Below are 26,945 nucleotides of genomic sequence, written 5' to 3' on the forward strand. Positions count from 1 at the left end.
AGTCACGTCGTCTCGCGAGATCCCGCGAGACTGCTGCAAGGGGGGGGGCTGCCATCTGCGCCTGCGCACTGCCTGCCGTCTCGTCTGCGCGACCTTCATTGCAGCGCCGCCATCATGTTCTCCGTGGCGGGCGTCGCGGGGCTCTCGGGCCGGGCCGTGCAGCCGCAATGGTATGGGGGGGCTTGGCAGGCGCCCCGGAGCCGGGGAGCGGCGGGCGGGGCCCGGAGATGGGGTTCGGGACTGGGCTGGGCCGGGCCGGGCCGTGCTGGCTGGCGACTGTCCCTCGGGGCCTCCTGCAGCGAGTCCCCTGGGCCCGGCCTGGGCACGCGGCCGCGTATCCCCGGGCCCGGGTTGCAGGTTGCAGTGCAATGGGCGTCTTGCCTTGCCTTGTCTTGCAATGCGGGTGCACAAAAGGGACCTTGGGTGGTGAAGGGCGGAGAGAGAGCATGGAGGTAGGGCGCTTGCCTTGCATGCAGAAGGTCGGGGGTTCGAATCCCGGCGTCCCATAGGGTCCCCCGAGCCTGCCAGGAGCGATTTCTGAGCCTAGAGCCAGGAGGAACCCCTGAGCGCCGCCGGGTGTGACCCCCAAAACAACAACAACAACAAAAAGAAGGGACCTTGAAGTGACCCCGGGAAGGGCATGGGGGTCGCAGATCGCTCTGCCCGTGAGCCTTGGGGAGATCCCGCAATGGTCTCCCTGCAAGGTCATCAGGATGTCCCCCAAGGTCTCCATTCCATTCCTGGAGGATGTCTGGTAGGCAGGTGGACTTCTCTCTCACTCAGGCTCGGCTCCTCCAGCTAGATGTTCTAACGGTGGAAAAAAATAAAAATTAAACATTTATTCAATTTAATAAAATAGGTTAAATCTAAAATAAATATTAAACAAACCAATATTTCCCCTCCCCCCGCCCTCCTCGGTGCATGGAGGAGGGAAATGGCAGCGAACTGTCAGGGTGACTGCCCCACTGGTGGGGTGGGGGTGGGCCGAAACCCGGCGTGTCCGAAGGACCTCAATACCTTATGGTCGGTCACAGGGTCGATCGGGTGCGTTTACTTCCAGCAGAGAAGTGGTCCTAGGCCGGATCTTCAGAGTTGCTGAGCTCATTTTGCTTTGAGAACCCCTACTTAGAAAGCCTGCTGGTGAAAGAAGTCTCCTCTCGCTCCCCAAATGCTGAGAGCGTCTGTGAAAATTGTGAGGCCTCTTAGTGGCTTCTCAAGCTGTGTCGTCCTGTGCTTTGCTGGGCTCTGCCTTGAATGCAGTTGGCTGCAGAGATGCTCCCGGGGGAGCCTGGCTGGAGCCTAAACAGACTTGTGTGATTGTTACCTGAGGAAATTTTTTGAGCCTTAAGTATTTCCCTGAGTGCTTGGTTTGGCCCAAGGGCTTCCGTGGATGTGCATGGAGGGATGGCCCTGAGAAAGGGCTTTGTAAATTCCCCCCCAGAAGTGTAGACTTGTAATTTGCTGTGCTCAGCTGGATCTCAGTGTGCAGGGGTAAGGCCCTGCAGCTGTTTCATTGGGAGAGACCTTGGCTTAGACACACATTCCACATTAGAATATTAGACTCTTGTCACTTTTCTACCCTCCAGAATGTGCTGCCAGTAATTTTGACATTAGGCAGGACTCTACACCTTACAATCCTTTCAAAATCTTTAATGTTAGATAAGTCATTGACTTTGATCATTTTTGCTGATTTGCTTCCCATATTTGCATCAGTCCTTCCAACCAGGATAAAGACAGTGATGCAGGATCAAAGATCATCCCCTTGCTGGATTTGATACTCAAGGCAGGCAGGCAGGCAGGCAGGCCAGTTTTTCAGATCCTACACATGATTCTAACTTGCTTTTTATCCTCTTGTTTGCAAGCTTAAATAGTTGTACAAGCTATCTCCAAAGAAAGTCCAAAAGGGTTATTCTGTTTTAAAGCTAAAAAAAGTACAGATGTGGGACTGGTGAGACAATACCTGGGTCAGACTCTTGCCTGAGCCCACCTGGGTTTGAGCCCCGGCACTCCCATAATGACCCACGGAATACTGCTAGGTGTGGGCCCAAACCAGAAAGGATAAATGAAAAATGTACCGTGACATCTTTTCAGTCCCTGTGTCCATTTCCTGGGGTCTCTTTGGGAAGTGAAAGAAAACTTCAGAGGACATTACTTTTTCGGTGTCATTTTGGAAAAATATAACTAGGTGGTCACCACCAGGTGAATCTACCTTGAACCACCAGAACTTGTCAGTGAAATTCACTGCATTGGTCTCTTTTCCTTAGTCTACTCATCCTTTTGTTTCCAGGTGATTGATAATGGTACTGGGTGGGGGATCCTATGTGGTCCCTGAGATCAAGTCCTTGACCCCCACTTATCAGGCCTGTGCTCCTCCAGCCTTTATACGCAGAGAAAATGAAATAATTGACATCATTTGCATTTTTACAGTTACTAGTAATAGATTATTTATTTTTTGGTTTTGGGGTCACACCTGGCAGCGCTCAGGAGTTACTCCTGGCTCCACTTTCAGAAATCGCTCTTGGCAGGCTCGGGGGACCATATGGGATGCCGGGATTTGAACCTATGACCTTCTGCATGAAAGGCAAACGCCTTACCTCCATGCTATCACTCCGGCCATGATTCTTTATTTTTTTATGTCACCACACCAGCTGTGCTGAGAGTTGGCTTCCCACTCTGAACTCGGATTATTCCCTATGGGGCTCACTGGAGTCTTAGGTGGTGCCAGGGTTGACCTTGGGGCAGCCACATGCAAGGCGAGTGCCTTTGCTCCTGTGTTATCTCTCCAGCTCCAATAATAAATAGACCATCAAAATACCGACACAGTACAGAGTTTCCTGGACTCACTTGCCTCGTTAGCATTGTGCATCAGTGTGGTCTGTTCTCTTTGCCGGTTTAGGAGCCACACTGGGCTCATGGTTCTCTGTTACAGGCCTCGCACTCCATGGTAGAACCTGTGTTTCTCTCAATACACTTGTTTCCTCTGTCCCACAAATCCCTGGGCCTATCAACCCCAGAACTTTGCATCTGTGGTATGGAGTGTCAAGTGGTTGGAAGCATTTGGCTTTTTCTAGCTGCCTTGAAGACAAGCCAGTGGCATTGAAAGCTTCTTGAGTCCTGAGCCTGGCAGCTTAGGGCCACACATGGACTGCTTGTTCTATTGTGTGCAGGTGTCCCAGGAGTGGCTCCCCTGTGTATGTGCTCTCTGGAGGGCACCCTGGTTGCTGGCAGTGGTTGCAGGAAGCTGCAGGATCTTTGTACATGTGTTTTCTGTTCAGTTTGTTGAATACTTTTGTTGGATACTGTTCTGATGGGGGTTCCTGGGCACTGTCCATTCTGGAAAGGCCAGGACCATGTGTAGGGGTGTGGGGCTTGCCCAGGCTGCCTTGCACCCAGTTCTTCCTTACCTGAGTGTGTTCATTAACTTGGAAGCTTTGCTTTGGTTCAGAGCTGGTTTTCAGAAATGTGTGAGTCATAGGATCTCAAAATTGTTTCTTTCAGGATTCAAGTACGGAATATGGCAACTTTAAAAGATAGTAAGTACTTCAGTATATTAATAACTAAGGGTGGGGTGCTGGGGATATAGCACAGTGGGGAGAGTGCTTGCCTTGCATACTGCTGAACTGTTTCTGTCCCCTAAGACCAGCCAGGAGTGACCCCTGAGCTATGAGCCAGGAGTAAGTCCTGAGTACTACTGGATGTGACCCCCAAACCAAGAAAAGCAAAAAAGACCAGGCTGAGATATGGTATAGAAATATAGCTGCTCAGGCCCGGAAAGATAGCACAGTGGCGTTTGCCTTGCAAGCAGCCGATCCAGGACCAAAGGTGATTGGTTCGAATCCCGGTGTCCCATATGGTCCCCCGTGCCTGCCAGGAGCTATTTCTGAGCAGACAGCCAGGAGTAACCCCTGAGCACCTCCAGGTGTGGCCCAAAAACAAAAAAAAAAAAAAAAAAAGAAAAAAAAAGAAATATAGCTGCTGGCCCCTCCTGACTATTCTTAGCACAGCTCCAAGGTAAAACCTCTTCTGCTACTGCTGTGCCAGTAACACATTCTACCCTGTTTTTTGAAAAATGTAGAAATCAATAGATAAGATCCAGTGATCCCTTTTTCCTAACTCCTTTTGTTTTCCAGTTACCAGGCGGCTAAAGTCCATCAAGAATATTCAGAAGATCACCAAGTCCATGAAGATGGTGGCGGCGGCCAAGTATGCCCGAGCTGAGCGGGAGCTGAAGCCAGCGCGGGTGTACGGAACGGGCTCGCTGGGTAGGCTACAGTCGAGGCCAGGATGTTGTCCAGGGCACAGCAGTGCCTACTGGTGCCCAGTCTGAGTGCGGCCCCCAGCACTGTATTGATTCCCAGTATAACAGCCTCAGTGGTGTCCCACTGACCAAGTGAAGAATCCCTGGGAGTGACTCTGGGCTTCCTACACTTCTTGGAGGAGCCCCCCCCCCCCCTTTTTCCCAATTACTCTAGTCTGTGTGAAAAAGGGAGAGTCATTTTCTGCCCTTGCTAGAACTAGTATGGTGTGTTTGTTTGTAGTAAGCTCACATGAGTACAGTCATGTAAATAATGAATTCACTCTATAACAAATCTTTTGCCCCTAAAAGTTTGTCTCTACAAAATTATTCATTTTTTGTTAAGAATAAGCTTGTCGCAGCCGGACAAATAGCACAACAGTAGTACATTTGCCTTGCATGCTGCTGACCCGGGATGAACCCATAGCATCCCGTATGATCCCCCCAAGTCTGCCAGGAGTGATTTCTGAGCACAGAGCCAGGAATAACTCCTGAGCGCTGCCAGGTATGGCCCCAAAACAAAACAACAAAAAAGGAATAAGCTTTTATTATACTATATCCAGTATTTGTGGCATAATATTGAAAATTGAAGAGAGGGCTGGGGTGCTTTAGCCCTGGTGAGTATCTGCCTGGTTGTGGGTAAGACTCTGAACTTAATCCCTGGAACCGCACAGGCTTTAAATGGACAAAACCCCCACACTGCTGCAGGATATCGAGAAGATAAGCACTTGGTGTCCTAAAATAGGCTTTTTCAGCTATACACTAAAGCACAAAAGCAATTCTCTCCTTGAACTTTGGGGTTCTCTGCTTCTCGAGGGGTCCCCAGATATTGGTGTTGGAGAACCCTGCTCTGTACTCAAAAATAGCAATAGCAGGAGTTTGGTCAGAGTGGGGGCTGCCCTCTCAAAGCTTGTGCAGCTGTGGAAGGCACCTCTGGTCACTCTGGACTCCTGTACCAAGTGGTATCCCCAAGGTCCTCTGGGGAGACACACACCAGCACCTGCGGCCAATGCTGTCTTCTGTCCCTGTTGGTTCTTGAAGGCAGCTCCCAGTTAGCCCCGGACCTTTGTGCTCTCTGGGGCCTCAGCCACTTGGAAGACCAGAACTACAAAGGGAATTTGTCATCATAGTCCCCAGGCAATGAGGCACCTAAATTGAATTTTTTAAAATGTTTTTAGTGATACTCAGGGCTTACTACTGGCTCTGTTCTTGGTTCACTCCTGGCAGTTTCAGGAGACTGGGGTGCTGGGGATTGAACCCAGGTTGACCATGTAATAAGTAGACAAACCTTCTGTACTGCCACTCCGGCCCCTGAATTTTCAATGCACTCTTTGAAAAGTTTGATATGTAGATTATATGAATAACTCAATATTGCTTGCTTTCTGCTTTTCTGCTGTTTTGGTTGTTTAATGAAGACTGAAATTCTTAGCTGGCTGCTAGTTGTTCATTTGAGGGTGTTTTGTTTTGTTTTTTTGGTCACACCTGGTGGTGCTCAGAGGTTACTCCTGGCTCTGTGCTCAGAAATCATTCTTGGCAGGCTTGAGGGACCCTATTGGATGCCAGAATTGAACCAGGGTTCGTCCTGGGTTGGCCACATGCAAGGCAAACGCTCTACCACTGTGCTATCTCTCTGGCCCCTATTTGAGTCTTTTTAGGTTGGTCTTTTATGTAAACTAGGTTGTCTTTGAGTTCAAATAAGTTGGCTGTAGGGAATTTGTCATACAGAGAGTTAACTTAAATCTTTCTTGCTCCATCAGCTTTCCACCCCCCATACCGCTGTGTCTTCTGTGACTTGCTTCTCACAACCTGGCTTCTGGTTGGTTTTTCAGCTCTCTATGAGAAAGCCGACATCAAAGCACCCGAAAACAAGAAGAAACACCTTCTCATTGGCGTGTCCTCAGACCGTGGGCTCTGCGGTGCCATCCATTCCTCAGTGGCCAAGCAGGTGAAGAACGATGTGGCCTCGCTCACAGCTGCTGGCAAAGAAGTGATGATCGTTGGGATTGGTGACAAGATCAGGGGCATCCTTCACAGGTGACTTTTTGGGAGGTCCCTTCCAACAGGACTAAGTGTAGGGTTTGCTTGAGTAACATGTCTTGGAATTTTTGGTACTCTAGATAGAATGTTAGTCTGTAAGTTTTATATTTGTTTTTCTTCAAATTTTTTCTAACTAGAAATAAAGTAAGCCATTGACATTTTTAAGAATAGAGAGATAAACTCACCCTTGAAAGGAGCAGTGGTTAGTCAGGATTGGAGGGAAAGAAAGTCAGGAGAAGCATAAAACAAGGAAGAAGGAAGGGCTGGCTCACTACTCCTTAGCGAGTGATTCCGGTGAATGTAAAATGATGGGGTCTGTGGGTTGCTGCCCTCCTCCCCAGCTGGGGTCCCCGATAGTGGCGTTTTCCTTGCTGCCTTGTTCTTGTGCAGTCTCCCGTTAAACTGGACTCTCCCCCTTGCCCTCTGCAGGACTCACTCGGACCAGTTTCTTGTGACCTTCAAGGAAGTGGGGAGGAAGCCCCCAACCTTTGGGGACGCCTCGGTTATCGCCCTCGAGTTACTGAATTCGGGATACGAGTTTGACGAGGGCTCCATCATCTTTAACCGATTCAGGCAAGAGCCGTTGAGATCTCAGAGTTGCTTGTTGTTTATATGTGCAGATGGTGAATGTTTTTAAACTCGAGTCTGTCTCCCCCCCCCCCCAGGTCTGTCATTTCCTACAAAACGGAGGAAAAACCCATCTTTTCTTTCGATACCGTCGCCAGTGCTGGTAAGTAGTTCTCTGCAGTGGGTATTTTTCCACGTTGAAAGGACATGTTTACCTACTCACTTAGGGAAACGGTGTTTGGAGCCCGTTTCATTGCTCCCACACATGTTTGTCTGTGTGTGGTGCTCTTATACATGCTTCTCCCTTAGAGGAATCAGGGTCCCCAGCAAGCTGGCAGAGGCTATGCTGCAGACGCCAGCGCCTCTTAAGCAGCTTCTTTGTGGAGTCCGGGAAACCTTCACGGGGAGAGAGTGGGAACACGAAATGGACGGAAAAATGGAACAATATTGTAGAAATAAATTACCACACACAATGCATGAGGACTTGCTTCTGGAAAGACAAAGACAAATTTATTTTTTGAGCTGGGTGACTTTTAAGGGGTGAGCTCTGGAATGCGGAGTGTAATTTAGGAGGATAAAAGAAAGTGGGAGATGGTCAGGGAAGCAGAATGGAAGGCCATGGCTAAAATCTGCATATTAAAGAACCGATAAAAGAAGTTCTGTTGTGGGTTAGCTTTGTTTTGGGTAAGCAGGAGAAACCAGGTAATTTTCAGGGAAGTGGGAAGAGAGAAATGTTTTAGTTTTGGGGAAAACTGAAAATTGCTTTCATCATTAGCTAAGTTTTGGAAAAAACATGATCTTGGCGCCAAGGTAGCAGAGATCACAGAAAACTGGTCAGTGGGAAACTTTTGGCGGGATTTGATACTGTACTCCTTTGTTCGAAAGAAATACTGAGGCCTGATTTCTAATTATGGTCAAAAATAGAGAGAGATAGTCACAGCCCCGTTTAGAATTATAGCCAAACAATCCACGCAAAGGGTCAACTGATTTGACTACTCTAAGCTGGCTTTTTTGGCAAATAATATTTTTTTCAGGAGTGCACTACACCGAAGAAGGCTAAAAAAGCACTTCTGATGTGTGCCCTTCCTGAGTGGGGTGTAACAAGGCTGGGGTAGCGATGCTCATTGGGCTGGCTTTCCAGACTGTGTATCTTTCTGTTCTGTGCTGGGTGGGTCCGTCCTAGAAATGCACCTCAGCCTGAGGTGCTCTCCTAAAAGCTGCGCTCTGGGCAGCTCCTAGTCAAACACAACTTTCTATATGGAAATTTCGCTTCTGGAGCTGGGCAGGATCTGTTCTCCAAGTTAGGGCTTGTAAGTTGTCTCAGTTTTTCACTTTTTTTAGGGGTGATTTATTGTAACCGTCCTCCTGGGACAGAAAGAAGAGAGGAGAGAGAGAAACCAAGTACACTTTTTATTCCTCCTGGAGTCTGAGGCCTGCCCTGCCTTCTGAGGGGGTGGTGTGTGAAGGCCGGCAATTCACCTTCCAGAGGTGGCTGGGCCTGGGTTCAAAGAAGAAAGAGAAAGGAATAGATACAAAGCAGGCAGCATCTCTTGGAGGCATTATCTCTGCCCACCCCCCCCCTCCAAGTTTTTCCTTTTATGTGTCACATGACCAGGGGGCGTGTCTAGGTTCAACTGTTATTCAGTGGGGTTATTCAAGGGGTGTGTCCAAGTCCAACTGCCATATATCAACAAATTACCCCTAATGCTTTATAATTTAAAAAAAAATTATATGTAGATTTACCCTCTGTTTGGTTAAGTTCATTCAGGGGATGGATGGTCTGCAAAAGCCATGGTGGTTGTTAGCTGCGTTTCTCTACTTGATACAAAGCTCAGCTGAAGTGGCAGATAGGGCATTTGCCTTGCACGTGGCTGACCCAGGATGGACCCAGGTTTGATCCCTGACATCCCATATGGTCCCCAAAACCTTCCAGGAGTGATTTCTGAGCACAGAGCCAGGAGTAACTCCTTAGTGCCCAAACCCCAAAAAAGCAGCAGCAGCTCCAAAGCCAAGAGACATCTGTAGGGGAAGAAATGAAACATTGTTTAAGGAGCAAACATTAACTTTGTAACTATATCAAACCTTTGCCTAACCTAAAAACTGCGACTCCAATCCTTTTGGGTAAAGGGGAGACAGACGAATTCTTTCTAGCTGCTTCCTGCTGATAGGGGATAGTTGTGGGGTTAATCTCCATTTAAAATTTTCTTTGTCTTTTTCACTCTTTTATATATATATAATCTATTTTTTCTTTCTCAATTTCTCTCTCAATTATTTTTTCTCACATTTCTCATTTCATTCAATTCCTCTCTTCAACATTTCATCTTTTTACTTAGATTTTTTTTTTCTTTTACAGAAAGAAGGCGCGCTGCTCAGGTCACTATCCTAGGCCACCCCTCAAAGGTCCAAGTTTTTCCTTTTATACCAGACATGACGAGGGGGCGTGTCCAGGTCAACTGTCATTTAGTGGGGTTATCCAAGGGGCGTGGCCAAGTCCAACTGCCACATGTCAACAATTTATGTACTTAATTTTTTTTTTTAAGCCAGTCAAATTGAGCAGTGAGGGGGTTATATACCAACTTTTGTGATACTAACTTTAATTAAAGTTCTGATAAACCACTGCCTTCGGACCAGCCTATGTACTTAATTTTTTTGCCATACCAACAGTGCTCTAGGCTTCACTTTTTTGCTCTTCACTCTGGAATTGCTCCTGGTTGGCCCCGGGGACCTTATGTGATGCCAAGGATTGAGCCCATGTTGGCTGTGTGCAAGGCAAATGTCTTATTACTATACTATTGCTCAGGCCCTTCTCTATGGTACTTTAAATAGGAAGTATTATAATCCGTCGTATATCATGTTTGATGAAATAGAGCATTGTATTAATGCTATTTTACCAATAGTGAATGAGTTTGAAGTGTTGCTAAATTTCTGCAATATAATTACCAAAATTCCCCTCAGCTTCTTTTTGTTTTGTTTTGTTTTGTTTTGTTTCTACATTTGGTTTTGGTTTTTGGGCCACACCTGTCTGCACTCAATGGTTCTACACTCAGAAATTGTCTGTCAGGCTGGGGGTCCATATGGGATGCCGAGGATTGAACCTGGGTCAGTCCCAGGTTAGCTACATGCAAGGCAACAGCCCTATCTGCTGTGTTATCCCTCTGGCCCATCTCTTAACAAATTTTGTTGTTGTATTATTTGTTTTGGGTGCCGCAGCTGCTACTTCTCAGGCCTTACTCCTGGTGGGGTTCAGGGTTCACATATGGTATTGGGGTTCAAGCCCAAGTCAGCTGCATGTGAGGCAAATGTCTTCCCCACTCTACTGTTTCCAGCCCTAGCCTCTATGTTTCCTTGTCTTTGACATTCTTCGATGAAGCTCTCCTGAATGATGCTTTTAGGTATTCCCAAACCAAGTCGCGAAATTGAGTTTCATCTTACACTGCTCATTTTCCCCCTAAATTTCTTCAGTGACTATCTCACTTGGTGCTAGCCCTGTGTTCCCCACCTCTGGCTGGCCTCCGTCATTTCTCATGTGGCCTCTTCGTCACTCAAGTTCAGCTTTCAACAGACCAGCGTGCTTTGGTTCAGCACCGGGCTCTGTTGGACACTCTGCTGTGATATCTGTCCCAGGTATCCTCGCACTCATGTTGTTTGTTTCTCCAGGACGCACTGACACCCGCCTAAGCGCAGCTTCTGACGGACTCCGTCTCTGTTCTGCATCTCACCTGTCCCTCTTTTGACAGAGAACATGAGTATCTATGACGACATTGATGCCGATGTGCTGCAGAACTACCAGGAGTACAATCTGGCCAACATAATCTACTACTCGCTGAAGGAGTCTACCACCAGCGAGCAGAGCGCCCGGATGACGGCCATGGACAATGCCAGCAAGAATGCCTGTACGTTCTGGGTGTGAGTTGTGAGGGAGTCCCTCAAACACAGCCTCTTTGGCTTCCTCTGGGGCTAGAACAGAGCAAGATGCAGGCTGGCTCCATGGTGATCATTGGGTCCTGTGTTCTCTGACTCATGAAAAAAACCTCCCATAGAAGATGTGGGAGTAACCTCGGGCTCTTTTGAGAAACTAATGTCATGCCCCAGAAGAAGGATCATAACATGGATGTGTGAATGTTTCTGGTTTTGGTGTAAACAGTGACCAGATGTCTGAACGTTTTGGGTTTTGATATCTGAATTCTGGGTTTTCTCCATAGCGGAGATGATCGACAAGCTCACTCTGACCTTCAACCGTACTCGCCAGGCCGTGATCACCAAGGAGCTGATTGAGATCATCTCTGGTGCCGCTGCTCTGTGAGTCTGGGTGGGGGGGTCCTGCCGCCCCACTTTCCTTTGGGAGTAAAGAGGGGGGGGGAGACTACCTCAGTCCTTTTCATTGTTTCTGTTGACATTTGAGTCTGCCTTTGGAGTTTCCCTCCTCCAAAGTCTGGCAGACCACTGCCTCTCTCTTTCTGAGGTGTGCAGAACCCAGATGTAGCCAGCTAAGCTCTATTCATTCAGTATCTCAAGAACTTAAAACAAGCTGAGCACCACGTTGCATCCCTGGTTTTAGATTTACATAAACGCCTAAATTCATTTGGTTCCAGAGTTACTTTGCATACTTATGTAGTAGAATACATTGCTTTTCTCCAGAAAAAGTCTTGGTTACCATGGTAGGTTAATGAAGGAAGAGAATGCAATGTCCCTTGTTGAAGTTACTTGGTTTAACAGTCTGTGTGTGTGTTGGGTATCAGGAAGGGGTGTTTTTGCTTTATCACGTGGTGTGAGCAAAGTGCCCTGGCACTTGCCGTGAGAGATGTGAGCATGGTGTGGCGTGTGGAGCCAGGTCGGGACTAATTTTATGGTCACATCACGCTTTCCTGCCTCTGTACATAACTGAGGGTCTGAGGAGAGGCTCTTGCAGGTTTTGGGCATGTCAGTTCAGGGGTGAAGTGGGGTACCCACCCTCTGTAATTGAGTACTGTGCTCATTCATGATCATGGCTGTGAGGAATATGACCCAGAATGAGCAAAATCTGGGGAAATGTAAGAATCTCTTAAATTCAGTAACCGGAATTGAATGTAAAATGTTCACACTCTGGAAGGGTTACCTACATCCCAGACTGGGTGGTTCCTAGGACTCAAGTGCTGTCTTACTTGATAAAAAACTTTTAAGATTTAGTGCATTTACACCATTACCACTGTATTTTTTTAATCACTTATTCTTTAAAAAAGAAAAACAGCTTACTAAACTTTAATTAAAAAAAGTAAGTGTAGTAAAATGCCTGTCTTGAATACAGGCAGGGGATGGGAAGGAGAGAGTGGGGCACTCGTGGTGGGAATGTTGCACTGGTGAAGGGGGGTGCTCGTTTGTGACTGAAACCTAACTACAACCGTGTTTGTAATCATGGTGCTTAAATAAAGAATTTATATTTAAAAAAAAGATTTAGTGCATTTAGTAAGTTGAAGTTTTGTGCAGATACTTCAGCTAGCTAGCTAAAAGCAGCAAAAAGCTGGGCTAGGGTGATAGGTACTTGGCTATGATGTTAGAAGTAGCCTTGATTCCTAAAACCTCAAATCAAAGGCTTAAATAAGCCACAGTGTTTATGATACTGAATATTTGTTGCCATTCAGAATGTTTTACATTGTATGTGCTACTCACAGGAGCAAAGGTGAAATATCTTGGTCTTGTCTCCTTGCTTGGACAGGGTTTTATTGCTTCTAACCAGCATGAAATGAATTGTTTATGAAAGTCATAAATTTATGTTAACAATGTTTATATTGCTACATTCAGGTAACATGGGCAGACCGACCGTTGGATGAGAAGATGCACTATTAACTAGCATGATTGTTCTAACCTTGTGTTCTGTGTTTGTCTTTTTTTCTCTAATAAAATAACCAGGGATTAATGAAAACCAAGTTGCATCCTCAGGCAAGAGGTAAAGTCTGACATTCTGACATTCCACTCTGTCCTGAACTCCATCAGAAATAGGAGTGGGTCAGCAAGCATTAGGAGGGACCTGGGAAGAATAACTGGGCAGTGTGGGGGTAGGGTTTTTGTTTATTTTTAATGTAGCATTTTCTTCAGATTAAGCAAGGATTGGTGGAAGGTAGCAGTAATCAGAGTTTGTGTCTGCTGAGAGTAAAGGCAGCTGGATTGTCAGCAGCTCTGCAGGCTCTGAGACCTGCGAACCCCTTGCCCAAACTGGAACACGCCCGGGTCGGGTAGGGCTGCTCTACTGTGGTCCTCATGGGGTGGAGACCATCTTCTGGCAAAGCTGGCCCACCTGGAAGGTCTTGGGTCAGACTGAGCAGTCCCCAGTGCAAGGCCCCATTTCTGTGCCCAGTTACTTCCCTAGACTCGGTTGCCTTGACCTTCACTACGTGACAGTCATCATTTTCCTTGGGTCTCCCTGTTTTTCAGGTAAAGAAGAAAATTCTCACGCTCATTGTGGGTTGAGCCTATTGCTGCCCTCGTCCGAAGAAATGGTTGGACCATGGGTACCAGAGAGCGAGGTCTTTGTAAATTATCCTACAATAAACGATTTCCAATATGAAAATCATGGGTTTCTCTTCTCTAAGAACAGTTTTTGTTGTTCATCTGAGATGGAATTATGGATGTGCTGCTCTGGAAGCATGTGGCAAAGAGGCAAATGAAGAGGCTCTTCTAGAAAGGTCTGCCCAGCTTCCTGTGGGGGTTGGGCGGAGAGAGGGCATGACTGGCCTGCAGTGGGCCCCACCCTCCATCCATTGGCCTCTTTGGAGAGCAGCTTACACAGGGTCACTCCAGATACCTGGGGCTCTGGACCTTGGAGACACCCTGCGGGGCTACCAGCCACCCACTAGCTGTGTCTTTTCGTGTCATCCCCAAAGACTTCTGATTAATGGAGATGTGGAAGAATTATCCCACTCTCTCTCACAACAGTTTTCTGTTAATTCTTATTTGGTTTTGTTTGGGGGCCAGCAGCTTCTTAGAGGGCTGACCTGGGGTTCCAACCATGTTGATTTGCTTCTGAGAAGGGTTAGGGTGAGGGACAATGGCCCCACAGCCTAAGCCTTCTGAGGGGGGAGGGCAGGCCCCAACCTGAGAGGAGCTGAGGTGAAGCCGATGCCTAGCATTCAGGCATCAGGGCTGACTGAGTATGCCCAAGAAAGATTCCCAGCCACGGGCTGACCATAAATTTGGGTTTAGAAGAGTAGCTGGTTGCCATGGATCATTCCTGGCAGAGCTGGGGGAACCTGGGTCAGCCATGGGCAAGAGAAGAGCCTTTAGCACTTGGCACGCTGAGGTCCCAGTCAGGACATATCCCTGGGAGCCCCTGGAAATTGCCTTTTAAGTGAGAGGGTGCCCCCCCCCCCCCACACACACACCAAAACAGCTGCTAGCCTGCCTCTTAGGCATCCCATCCCCGCTCTGGGATTGACCCTTTGAGGTTTTAAGGCCACACCCAGCAGCTCTGCAGGACTATTCCCAGTCAGTGCTCATGGGTGGCCCCTGGCAGCACTTGGAGGGTGAACCTGGAGCTCCCACAGCAAAGCCTGAGCTCTAACCCTCTGTGGTACCCCCAGTTCTTTCTGAGGTGGGAATCAAGCCCAAATCTTGGCAGAGAGGACAGGCCCCTGACCCTTGAGCCATGTGGGGGGCCCCAATTGCAGACCTTTCTGACCAGCTCTGGGTAGGGATAGGGTCTAATCATGGGAGACGTCAGAACTGCCCACCAAGTTGTGGTCCCTGCTAACCTCAGCCCCTGTATTGCAGATCAGCCTTGATGGGGCTGGATGATGGTGGGATGGAGGATGAGGTCTTTCTTCTCCAGCTCAGACCAAACGTCTGCCGCCCTGTTTAGCCCGCGGGTATCTGGGTTCAGGAGAGCGGCGGGTAGAAAATTCACAGGCAGGCAGTCTTCAAGAGATAACAGCTTTATTCAGTGGATAAGGCTGAGCCCCAGAAAAAGCCCCCCCCCCTTTTTTTTTGTTTTTTGGGCCACACCCGGCGTTGCTCAGGGTTTACTCCTGGCTGTCTGCTCAGAAATAGCTCCTGGCAGGCATGGGGGACTATATAGGACACCGGGATTCGAACCAACCACCTTTTGTCCTAGATCGGCTGCTTGCAAGGCAAACGCCACTGTGCTATCTCTCTAGGCCCCAGAAAAAGCCTTTAGGGTCTTCCACAGACCCTTGCTTTTATATACAAGAATCAGGTACCACCCTAGGGTAGGAGCAGAATACCAAATAAGAAATAATCCAATGTACTATTACCAGGTCACACCCTAGGGTAGGGCACAATTATTGATTAGGGTAGAATCAGTAACCCAACATATGCCCCTCCCTGTACTCCTGGTCTCTAGACCCCACTTAGGGCCAGGTGGCAGTAAATCGGGTCTGGCTGCAGAAGCCAAGTCTAGTTCAGGGGAGACATGGCCCCCAGGGAAATAAACCTGCTGGGAGAAGAGCAGAGGGTACAGGGAGGAGAGTCCTCAACAGAGGCAGAGTATCACATGATGCCCTGTCTGGTCCTGGGCATCACCAGGCTCCCTGTGGCACCTCGAATATGGCATAGCACTGCAGGGAAGTCCGTGAAGGGCAGAAACTGGTTCAGTGCAGGCCTTGCAGGCAGGTTTTGATTCCCAGCAATGGCATGGTCTCCAAGCATGGTTAGAAGGGACTGTGGAGCACCACTCTTGTGGTCTGCAACCCTCCCAGCTGCTCAGGATGTAGCTGTACTTGAGGGATTTTTAAGGAGGCCAAGCAAAGGTGGTCTAGTGGAAGAGCCCAGTAAGAGTCCTGATGAGGGGCCTGAGCGATAGCACAACAGGAGGCATTTGCCTATCAAGCAGTCTACCTACTTTAGATTCCTGGCATCCTATATGGTCTCCAGAGACTGCCAGGAGTAAACCCTGAGTGCTGCACAGATTATGCCCCCCCCCCAAAAAAAAGACGATTCAAGTTTGAAACTTCTCATGCATTCTTTTTAACTATTTAAAGACTTACAAAGTTTTACAAACCTTGCCTATCAACGATGTTCAGAGTTCTGGAGTCATCTCAAAAGGGAATCTCATTTATTGGGAGTGTGTTGCAAGTCAGCCCCTGAAGAGGTTGACTGATGGAGGGATGGAGGATGAGGTCTTTCCCCTTCAGCTTGAAGCACGCGTCTGCCACCCTGTCTAGCCGACGGTTCTGAGGTGAAACAGTTCTGAGGTGAAACGGCGGGTAAACAGCTCGCAGACAGTCAGGCTTGTGGAAATATTAGCTTTATTCGGTGGACAAGACTGAAGTCCCAAGACTCAGCCTCCGTTCCAGCAAAAAAGCCCCGGCCTTCCACAGACCCTTGTTTTTATCCCCCAGAATCAGGTACCACCCAATGGTGGGATCAGATACCACCCAATGGTGGAAGCAGAATCAGGTATTACCCTAGGGTGGGGGCAGAATGCCAGGTCACACCCTAGGGTAGGGCACAATCACCAATCAGGTTAGGGTGAGTAACATAGTAATCCCCTAAAATATTTACATACACAACAGCCTACAACCAAAAACCAAGTATGCTATGACTGGTACCAGAACGGAAAAATGGGCTGGGAAGATGCTTACCTTGTGCTCATGAGCCTATGGAACTTGTCCCCTAAACCGCCAGAAATAAAAAGAAAAAATAGAAAACCTGGAAACTTGAAGGGTTCAGAGGAAGGAGCTGAAAGGAAGAGAGATCTGAGAGGGGAAAGCTTAGTTCAAAGTGACAAGTAGAGAAGTTACCAGAACCTGGACACCCACCCACTGACTCTAGTCTAAGGGGTTCCTAAGACCTGCAAGACCAAACTTGACAATGTGCCCAGAGAGTACAGTGGGGGAGGCCTGGCACCACATGTGAACCCCTGAGCACCATCACGAGTGATCCTGAGCACAGAGCCAGGAGTGAGCCTTGAGCATCTTTGGGAGTAATTCTGAGCACAGTCAAGAGTAACATACGCGGGACTGGAGAGATAGCATGGAGGTGAGGTGTTTGCCTTGCATGCAGAAAGGACGGTGGTTCGAATCCCGGCATCCCATATGGTCCCCCGTGCCTACCAGGGCCAATTTCTGAGCGCTGAGCCAGGAGTAAGCCCTGAGCACTGCCGGGTGTGACCTAAAAACCAAACCAAAACAAACAAACAAAAAAAAGTAACAAACACAATGTATCCCAAATATTTAAAGACCAACTATTTGGAAAGCACTGGTAACTTTACGGAGGCTGGGAAAAGACTGCAGGAACGGCGATCCTTCCATTCAGCTAAGCTGCTCTCTCACTCTGTTTTCTGTCTGTCTATCTGTCTGTCTGTCTGTCTGCCTGTCTCACTCTCATCATCTGAGGGGGGTGCTGCTGGGCCATTACCCAGCTGTGCTCCGGGATTATTCCTGGCAATGATGCCAGGGATCAAATGAGAGCTTGGCATGTCCTGACCTCTGGACTCGCTCTCCGGGCTTTATTGATTTGAGTTTTGTTTTCGTTTTGGGGTCACACCCGGTGCTTAGGAGTCGCTGACTCCAAGTTGGATCCTGGGAACCCTGTGGGGGTGCAGACCAGCCTCCCGGGACAGCTGTGCTGTAAATGAACTTTCCCTGGATTTTGGGGTGGGAGAGAAACTAGAGGCGCGTGAGGAGGCTGCATCGTCTTTTCAAGAGGGAGTGAATAGGCCGCTGCTCACGAGTATTGGGGTGCTCGGAATGGAGCCTTTGGGGACCAAAGCCTTGATCCAGCGCAACTTGCAACAACTCCAGGCAGCTTTAGCACATCCCACCAGCCACGTCGAGCCTGAGGCGGGCAATTCGGAGCTGCAACATCCCTGGGGACCAACCCGCACCCTGACTTCTGCTCCGCGCAATTGAGCCCCCCAAACTCGGACGTGCACCTGCAGACACCGCCGCCACCGGCCCGAGACGTCGAGTCAATATCCCTGGTGCTCGGGTCCGGGGAGTCCAACAGGCGCCATCGATCGGGGGCGGAGTCTCTCGCTGGACTCGGCTTCGGCTCCACTCGGCTCGATTCGGGTCGACTCGGCTCCCTTTTCGGCTCCGCTCGGCTCCGCTCGGCTCGACTCGGCTTCCTTCGGCTCTCGGCGCTCGGCGTTCGGCGCTCGACTCGGCTCCCTTCGGCTCCGCTCGGCGCTCGGCGCTCGGCGTTCGGCGCTCGACTCGGCTCCCTTCGGCTCTCTTCGGCTCGGCGGGGCTCCGCTCGGCTCTCGGCGCTCGGCTGAACTCGGCTGGGCTCCGCTCGACTCGCTCGGCGCTCGGCTGAACGTGGCTGGGCTGCGCTCGACTCGCTCGGCGCTCGGCCGGGCGGGCGGGCGGGAGGCGGCGCGCCAAGATGGCGGCGGCGGCGCGCGGGTGGCGGTGGCCGCGGTGAGCGGCGGGCGCCGGCGTCCCCCTCGGAGCGAGCGAGTGCGCCGCGCCACGGCCGGCCATGCGGAGGCGGCCGCGCTGAGCGGGCGGCGGCGGGATGTGCGAGAGCTACTCGCGCTCGCTGCTGAGGGTGTCGGTGGCGCAGATCTGCCGCGCGCTGGGCTGGGACTCGGTGCAGCTGGGCGCCTGCCACCTCCTCACCGACGTGCTGCAGCGCTACCTGCAGCAGCTGGGCCGCGGCTGCCACCGCTACTCCGAGCTCTGTGAGTCGCGCCGGGACCCCGGGCGCCCCCGGCCCCGGCCCCGATCCCCGCGCCCCCCAGCCCCGGCCCACCCCTGGACCCCCTCCTGGCCCCATCGCCGCGCCCGGGGCTCCCCCGCCCCGTGCCCATCCCTGGTCCTCGCTCCCTGGACCCCCACGACCCCACCCCTGGTCCTGGGACCCATTCCCATCCCCATTCCTGGTCCCCCCCATACCCCCATTCCTGGGACCCTCCCTCCTAGCCCCATTTCCATCCCCGGACCCTCCCATCCCCATCCCTGGCCCAGCCTGACACCTCCCTCCTACCCCATTCCCATCCCTGGTCCTGGGACCCACCCCCCACTACCCTATTCCCATCCCGGTCCCTCCCATCCCCATTCCTGGCACCCCACACACACATCCCCATTCCTGGGACCCTCCCTCCTAGCCCCATTTCCATCCCCGGACCCTCCCATCCCCATCCCTGGCCCAGCCTGACACCTCCCTCCTACCCCATTCCCATCCTTGGTCCTGGGACCCACCCCCCACTACCCTATTCCCATCCCGGTCCCTCCCATCCCCATTCCTGGCACCCCACACACACATCCCCATTCCTGGGACCCTCCCTCCTAGCCCCATTTTCATCCCCAGACCCTCCCATCCCCATCCCTGGCCCAGCCTGACACCTCCCTCCTACCCCATTCCCATCCCTGGTCCTCGCTCCCTGGACCCCCAACATCCCCACCCTGGTCCTGGGACCCACCCCCCACTAATCCCCATCCCCACCCCTGGCCCAGCCCGGGGCCCTCCCTCCTGTCTCTATTCCCATCCCTGGACCCCCACATCCCCACCCCTGGTCCTGGGACCCACCCCCCCACTATCCCCATTCCCATCCCGGACCCTCCCATCCCCATTCCTGGTTCCCCCCCCCCCTCCACATCCCCATTCCTGGGACCCTCCCTCCTAGCCCCATTTCCATCCCCGGACCCTCCCACCCCCATCCCTGGCCCAGCCTGACACCTCCCTCCTGCCCCATTCCCATCCCTAGTCCTTGCTCCCTGGACCCCCACGTCCCCACCCCTGGTCCTGGGACCCACCCCCCACTATCCCATTCCCATCCCCATTCCTGGTCCCCCCCACATCCCCATTCCTGGGACCCTCCTTCCTAGCCCCATTTCCATCCCCGGACCCCCCACATCCACACCCCTTGCCCAGCCCAGGACCCCCTCCTAACCCTATTCCCATCCCCGGTCCTCGCTCCCCGGATCCCCCACATCCCCACCCCTAGTCCTGGGACCCCCCCCCTACTATCTCCCTTTTTCATCCCCGGTCCTCCTTCCCTGGATTACCCCCCCCCCATTCCCACACCTGGCCCCTGGACACCCCTCTTATCCACATTCCCATCCCCCATCCCTGCTCCCTGGACCCCCCATCCCTATCCCTGGTCCTCGCTCCCTGGACCCCCCCATCCCCATCTCCGCTCTCAGGGTCACCCCCATCCCCATCCCTATCCCCGCCCGAGACCCCTTCCTATCCCCGACCCCATCCCTGATCCTCACTCTCTGGACCCCCCACATGCCCACCCCTGGTCCAGGACACCACCCCATCCCCGGACCCCCCATCTACACCACTTGCCCAGGCTGGGACCCCCCCTCCTAGCCCCATTCCCATCCCTGATCCTCACTCCCTGGACCCCCCACATCCCTACCCCTAGCCCAGCGTAGGATCCCCCCCATCCCTATCCCCATTCCCATCCCTGATCCTCACTCCCTGGACCCCCCAGGGTCTGGGGATAGCCACACACTTCAATTTCAGGTCCTGGGCCAGAGAGGCAGTTTGGTGTTTGGGCGCTTGCCTTGCACAGAGCTTACTGGGTTTGATCCCTCGAATCCTGTGTGTTTCTCCACTCCATCAAGAGTGATCCTTGAGGGGAGGTTCAAAAAAAAAAAAAAAAGAGTGATCCTTGAGGGGCCCAGAGAGATAGCACAGTTGCCTTGCAAGCAGCCGATCCAGGACCAAAGGTGGTTCGTTTGAATCCCGGTGTCCCGTATGGTCCCCCGTGCTTGCCAAGAGCTATTTCTGAGCAGACAGCCAGGAGTAACCCCTGAGCACCGCCAGGTGTGGCCCAAAAAACAAAACAAAAAACAAACAAACAAACAAAAAAAAGAGTGATCCTTGAGCTCACTCAGAGCCAGGAATAAGTCCTGAACTACATGGTGTGACCTCAAAACTAATTAACAAGAATAATACATCTCAGGCCACTTGTTTTTGGACCCAGGATCACTCTAGGCAGGGCCCCAGGGACCATATGGGGTACTGGAGATGGGATGGAGTCAGCTGCCTACACAGCAAGTGCCCAGGTCATCTTCCGCAGGTCATCTTTGAGGTGGGGAGCCAGAGGAGGGGGTGAAGTGGGCCACTTCCTTGTGCAGCGAGAACAGTCCGTACTTCTTGTTCGCTTAGGTGCCCTAGCTCCAGGTGTATTCCGTGTGTTCATAATCCATTCCTTTGTATGGGGCCCCAGGAAATCCTGGCTGGGTAAATGAAGGAACTGACCCTTCACTCTTGGGTGCCTTTGCTCTGTGAGTGGTGAAAGTGCCTTTTCTCTCATCTTTAGCACCCAGCCTCCTTCTGTTCTAACTGACCAGCGGGGATTCCCCTTGTTCCCTGCTGCCTGGAGGTGCTCCATCCAGTCCCCTGACCGCGTATCCCATTGGCTTGCGCTCCTTCCCCCACGCTCCTTCCCCCACCCGACTTTCTGGCCCAGAATATTAAGGGTCGTGCTTTTGCTTTCCAGTTCCCTGAGTAAGAATTCATCAGGCGCTCCCCGAGTATAGGCTTCCTTTTCTGCCTGAGACCTAGACCCAAGATTCACACCCCTGGTTTCTGCTTCCAATTCCCGTGCTTTTCAGGGAGAGTGTGGTCATTCTGCAGTAAGGTGCAGGGCGGGGTGGGGCGGGGGTTTACCCAAAAAGCAAAAAGCAGGTTCATTATTCCCAGCCCAAAGGCATGCGCTGGAGCTGACCGAACCAGGATTGCCTGAAGAGTGGCACACGGGCTTCTCCAAGACTTGCTGACTTTTTTGATTTAGATTTAGATTTAGATTCCCCCCCCCCCCATTTTTTTTTTGTTTTTGTTTTTGGGCCACACCCTGCGGAGCTCAGAGGTTACTCCTGGCTGTCTGCTCAGAAATAGCTCCTGGCAGGCACGGGGGACCATATGGGACACTGGGATTCGAACCAACCACCTTTGGTCCTGGATCGGCTGCTTGCAAGGCAAACGCCGCTGTGCTATCTCTCCGGACCCTCCCCCCCCCCCCCCCGCCCATTATTATACTTATTTTGCTTATTTAATTTTTGGCTCACACCTGGCTGTATTCAGGGCTTACTCCTGGCTGTAGGGATCACTCTGGGAAGTGCTCAGGGTTGAATCAGGGTCAGCTCCTATAAGTGAGTTATTTGCTGTTCTGTCTCTCCAGCCTATTTTTTTAACTTCTTGTGGGGGATCGGGATGCATTCTCAGGAGTGACTCCTGACTCGATACTTGGAGATCCCTTCTGGCATTCTCAGGGGATGATGGGATGCCAGGGATCAAACCCAGGGCAGTCATTTGTAAGGCAAGTGTTACAATATTGCTTCAGCTGAAAGAGTAGTAACATTTCTAGTGAGAAGAGTCTGAACTGCTTCTCTTTCATGTATCCTAGAAGTAACCCAGACTTGCAGGCTCCAGAAATGTTTGGGGGTAGAAGCCCATTGCCCCCTTAAAGCATGAGGGTGAATGCATATTCTTCCAAAACCTTCTGGGGTGCTTGCGAACAAGCATACCTCTTGTTTGGGTTGGCCAGTTAGTTTTTGGCTCTGTTCGTGGACTCCTCCTGCGATGCTGAAGTGGAACTGGACCTCTTACCTGCGTGGCATGTGCCCCCACCTGGTCACAGATCAGATCTTGTTTGCCCAAACTTAGCATTGGCCCTTTTCATTGTACAGCCCAGTTTCACTTGGATCCACTGAGTTGTTTCTGTAAGGACTATCCTTTAGACTGCTGGAAACCAGGAACTGGGATTTTTCTAGATGTTTTAAAACTGTAAAAATCTGCACAGCAATAGGGTGTTTGCTTTCGAATCCCGGCATCCCATACGGCCCCCTGTGCTGGCTAGGAGCAATTTTTGAGCACAGAGTGCCGCTGGGTGTGTGGCCCCCAAAAAATAAATAAAGCAAAAAACTGTAAAGACCTTAAGTTCAGTGAAGGGCAGGCTCAGGAGACTCATCTTTTTGTAAACAAAATCCCATTCTCCCTGACTTTGACCCCACTCACTCTCTGATCCATCTGTGTCTATCCAGTTGGCATGTCACCTTCCAGCGACATTTAAACTTTGGTTAGTTGCCTGTAGGATCCAAGAGATTTCTTTTTTTTTTTTCTTTATTTAAACATCTTGATTACATATATGATTGTGATTAGGTTTCAGTCATGTAAAGAACACCCCCTCTGCCAGTGCAACATTCCCACCACCAATGTCCCAAATCTCCCTCCATCCCACCCCACCCCCACCTGTACTCCAGACAGGCTTCCAAGAGATTTCTTTAAATGTCCTAGGATGTGAAAAAATAAGTCAGTGTTGGAATTAATTCAGCATGTGTTTATTGAGTGCAAACTACGTACAAGTCCCTGTTTCTGGTACCAGAGATGTGTCTCATTAGTAGGGATAGTACTGTGGGCCCTTCCTAATTCCCGCACTGTTGAAAAATAGTTATGTGATATTTATTGGGTATTAGTGTCTATTTGTTCTCTAGTCATTGGTACTAAGGTGCTTGTCCTGCATGTGGCCGACCCTAGCTCCATCCTGGGCACCCTAGAAGACCCTCAGTGCAGAGCTAGGAGTAAACCCTTAATACTGCTGGGTGTGGCCTCAGGCCCAACCCCACAACAAATAGACTTCGTGGGCCAGGGAAGGATGGCCACGGGGCTGGGCACATTTCATACAGGATAGGGGGGTGGCACTACTGGGAGCAACACAGAGCACAGTGTTGGGGGTAGCCCCTGAATACATCAGAACCCAAAATCCAAATCAGTCAATGAATATCCTAGATCCATTTTCTGTGATTGAAATTCTAAAGCGCTCTGTTTTTAAAAAAATATCTTCCCGTTTCTTCGGGGCCTTGCACAAAGGTTTAATCCCCACGCACCCCCAAGAGTGCTTCTTGATTGCAGAGCCAGGAAGAACCCCTGAGTGCCACTGTGTGACCTAGACACAAAACAAAATAAAACAAGCAAGGAAACCTTCCTATTCTTCAGCATGATGAGTTCCTTTCTCAGTGGACAGTGGTGGTTTTTCACTCCCGCAGATTCTTTCCCTCAGAATGGGGGGACTGACTCTGGGGGTCTGTTTCTGGAAATAATGGGCTCGCCTGGGCGCTTTTGCAGATGGCCGGACCGACCCGATTTTAGACGACGTCAGCGAGGCCTTCCAGCTGATGGGGGTGAGCGTGCAGGAGCTGGAGGACTACATCCACAACCTAGAGCCTGTCACCTTTCCACACCCCATTCCTGCCTTTCCTGTGAGCAAGCACAGTGTGCTGCAGTTCCCGCCACCCGGGAGCAAAGATGCCGAGGAGCGGCGAGACTACATCCCCGACTACCTGCCGCCTATCGTGTCCTCCCAGGAAGGTGAGTTCCCTCTTGCTCATCATAGCTTCGTCATTGTGCTGTCTGGTGAGATGCTCATTTCTGCGGAACTGGTAAGGGGGAAAGAAGAGAATGGAACCTCGAGAAAACGTTGTTAATGTGTCAGAGGCGCTGGGGCTATTCTTGCAATAAGGTGCTGAAACAAGGAAAGGGAATGCTTTGCTCCTGCATTGCTTTTCTTTTCTTTTTATTTTTTTGATTTTATTTTTTGAAAGCAAGAGCTTTCCTGTTTGATTGGAATAATGTAGGGAGGGAGAGAGAAGTCAGCCCTTGCTTTGTTAATTATTTGGGTGATGCTGGAAACTGAGTTTCAGAACGAGTTCCTCAGAATATACAGTTTTGCAGATTTATCTCCTTATTCGGATTGACTGAGGCGGTGGGGGTCCCACTTAGCTAGCTGTACTCAGGGATCACTCCGGTGGACTCAGACCATCCTTTAGGGACCCCCAGATCGAGCCTGGAACAGCTGTGTGCAAGGCAAGCACCCTCTTGCTTTCCTGTCTCTCCAGCCCCAAATCTCCTTGATATTAGGACGTGGGAAATGTGGACCGTTCACTCTTGTCCAGACTTCACAAGACAATGTCTGTCTGGGGCCAAGGCCTGACTTTTGGGCACTGTGGCTTCTTTTCTCTGCCTGCTGTTCCGCTTAGAGCGTTTAGGCCCATTAAAATTTTGGAGTGATGCACAAGTATTTTGTGGTCTCAAGCAGATACCAAATATGTTTTCACGTTTGAAAAAAATGGGAAAATTAATAATTTTCTTCGTTTTGGGCCCAGGGAAGGCCCAGATCTACCCAGGGACTGTGCCTCTCTGTGCATGCGTGGCCTTCTGTGATAGCAGGATTGGGGTGCGCAGTAGACCAGACTCGGAATCTCTGTCTCAGCTCTCTAGGGGCTGGTTTGACACATCAGGCTGTGTCCCTGCCTGTGTGAGGGACTCCCCCTCACTGTCTGATGGCAGAAATGCCCCTGTCCTGCACTGCCTCTGTGTGAAGTGCTCTCCTCACTGTCTGATGACAGAGTTGCCCCTGCAGTGCATACTGTAAGCCCTGAAGTGGCATTATTGACTCTATCATAGTTTAATTTTTTTTTTTTTTGGTTTTCGGTTTTTGGGTCACACCTGGAGGCACTCAAGGATTACTTCTGGCCTTATGTTCAGAAATCACCCCTGGCAGGCTCAGGAGACCACATAGGATGCCAAGAATCGAACCAGAGTCCATCCTGGTTTAGTCCTGTGCAAGGCGAATGCCCTACCACTGTGCTAACTCTGGCCCAATCATAGTTTAATTTTTTTTTCTTTTTGGGCCACACCCAGTGATGCTCAGGGGTTACTTCTGGCTATGCGCTCAGAAATCGCTCCTGACTTGGGGGACCATATGAGATGCCGCCGTCGAGGGATTGAGCTGAGGTCCTTTCTAGGTCAGCAAGGCAAATGCCCTACCACTGCGCTACCTCCACGGCCTCCATAGTTTTACTGTGGGTTTGGTTCCTGTTTCCTTCTGTACACTCCTCCCAGGTAAAATCTTGCCTGTGGACTATTTGTCTCGTGAACTAGCTCAGACAGACAGTGCTTTCCCAATCTCACCTCACCTCAATACCAAGCAGAAACGAACTGGAAGGTGCTGAAGTGGGTCAAGTGTCTTGCGGGTCTGGGTGAGCTGGCTCTGTCCACATGCCTGTGCCCAATGTGTGCAGGATGAGATGTGAATCTGTGCCTCGTTCTCCCAGGGCTGGTGCAGAGAACTCACTGTGCCCCCCTGGAACGCCCCTGCTCCTGCTTAGAGTCCGGCTGTCCCGCAGCTTGCCTGTCCCTGGCATCTCCCTGGTGTTTTGGACGAAGCCCTCACCAGAGCATGTGGGCACAAACTGAATCTGACCTGGCACTGCTGACCATGCCTGCTTTCTGGGAGGGATTGTTTCCTTTGCCTTTCCAGTGCATCAGTAGCAACAGGAGCTGGAAATCCATAGCTGTGGCTGTTACCCCAACTCTGCTTCATAATTGCAAAAGCTCATTTTCCTACCTCTGAACTTGGCTTATGAAGAACTGTGAATGTCAGTTCGTCAGTGCAATGAAGGTGCCCTACACACATTACTATCTCTGTAAACATTTTTTTTTTTTTTTTTTTGTTGTTGTTTTTGGGCCACACCCGTTTGACGCTCAGGGGTTACTCCTGGCTAAGCGCTCAGAAATAGCCCCTGGCTTGGGGGGACCATATGGGACGCCGGGGGATCGAACCGAGGTCCTTCCTTGGCTAGCGCTTGCAAGGCAGACACCTTACCTCCAGCGCCACCTACCCGGCCCCCTCTGTAAACATTTTTAAGGAAAATTTTGGAATACTTCTCTTAGCTTATGCTTAGGGACTTTAATAAGCAGACTATAATTGACGTGTGTGTGTGTGTGTGTGTGTGTGTGTGTGTGTGTGTATCAGAGGGATGAAATGATGGGGGCTAGAGAGATAGTGTAGTTGGTAGAGTGCTTGATAGTTTTTACTAGAACTTCCCAAGGCAACTAAAATAAACTATGACCTGACATCTTGTTCACAGAGTTGAGTGTTCCAGAAGCTACAGGAATACTGGTTAATGGTGTGAAGTTGGCACACATGCAAACTGCTCAGATAACAGCTCACACCTGCCCACCAACTTCTTTACTGCCCTTCTGTTTTCTTATGAGCTTCAACTGGCCAGCCCCTGGTCATAAAGCATTGCAGGAACATGCAGGAAGGGGCTGGTCCACGTGCCTGTCCTTCAGCCTGACTCCCAGAAAGGAATTT

The 26,945-nt window shown here is 50.6% G+C and overlaps 2 protein-coding genes across 3 annotated transcripts in view; both read left to right on the forward strand.

Moving 5' to 3' along the window:
• Window positions 1-6: 6 nt before the first annotated feature.
• On the forward strand, window positions 7-13,442 carry ATP5F1C (ATP synthase F1 subunit gamma). 2 transcript variants are annotated; one of them, XM_049776330.1, is made up of 10 exons: window positions 7-170; window positions 3,499-3,533; window positions 4,131-4,262; window positions 6,124-6,328; window positions 6,761-6,904; window positions 6,997-7,061; window positions 10,636-10,791; window positions 11,101-11,197; window positions 12,785-12,826; window positions 13,316-13,442. In XM_049776330.1, exons 1-9 carry the CDS (start codon window positions 115-117, stop codon window positions 12,789-12,791), a joined length of 897 nt encoding a protein of 298 aa, XP_049632287.1. In that variant the 5' UTR covers window positions 7-114; the 3' UTR covers window positions 12,792-12,826; window positions 13,316-13,442. The 2 variants fall into 2 exon arrangements, with proteins under 2 accessions (XP_049632287.1, XP_049632288.1); XM_049776331.1 differs by lacking the exons at window positions 12,785-12,826; window positions 13,316-13,442 and having other exon boundaries at window positions 11,101-11,252.
• A 4,863-nt stretch (window positions 13,443-18,305) lies between these two features.
• Window positions 18,306-26,945, forward strand: part of TAF3 (TATA-box binding protein associated factor 3) — a 61,486-nt gene continuing 52,846 nt past the window's right edge. The window contains exons 1-2 of the mRNA XM_049776301.1: window positions 18,306-18,515; window positions 23,915-24,157. Of these exons, the coding sequence (XP_049632258.1) occupies window positions 18,350-18,515; window positions 23,915-24,157 (409 nt within the window). The 5' untranslated portion in view covers window positions 18,306-18,349. The remainder of the gene's footprint in view (window positions 18,516-23,914; window positions 24,158-26,945) is intronic.

The sequence above is a fragment of the Suncus etruscus genome, chromosome 7, assembly GCF_024139225.1.
Source record: "Suncus etruscus isolate mSunEtr1 chromosome 7, mSunEtr1.pri.cur, whole genome shotgun sequence".
NCBI lineage: Eukaryota > Metazoa > Chordata > Mammalia > Eulipotyphla > Soricidae > Suncus > Suncus etruscus.

Excerpts from the sequence above, each read along its gene's own strand:
- ATP5F1C (XM_049776330.1), top strand. The coding sequence starts at position 115 with ATGTTCTCCGTGGCGGGCGTCGCGGGGCTCTCGGGCCGGGCCGTGCAG. Across the intron at positions 3,534-4,130 it reads TATGGCAACTTTAAAAGATA|TTACCAGGCGGCTAAAGTCC; the intron begins GTAAGTACTTCA and ends TTTGTTTTCCAG. Across the intron at positions 4,263-6,123 it reads GTACGGAACGGGCTCGCTGG|CTCTCTATGAGAAAGCCGAC; the intron begins GTAGGCTACAGT and ends TTGGTTTTTCAG.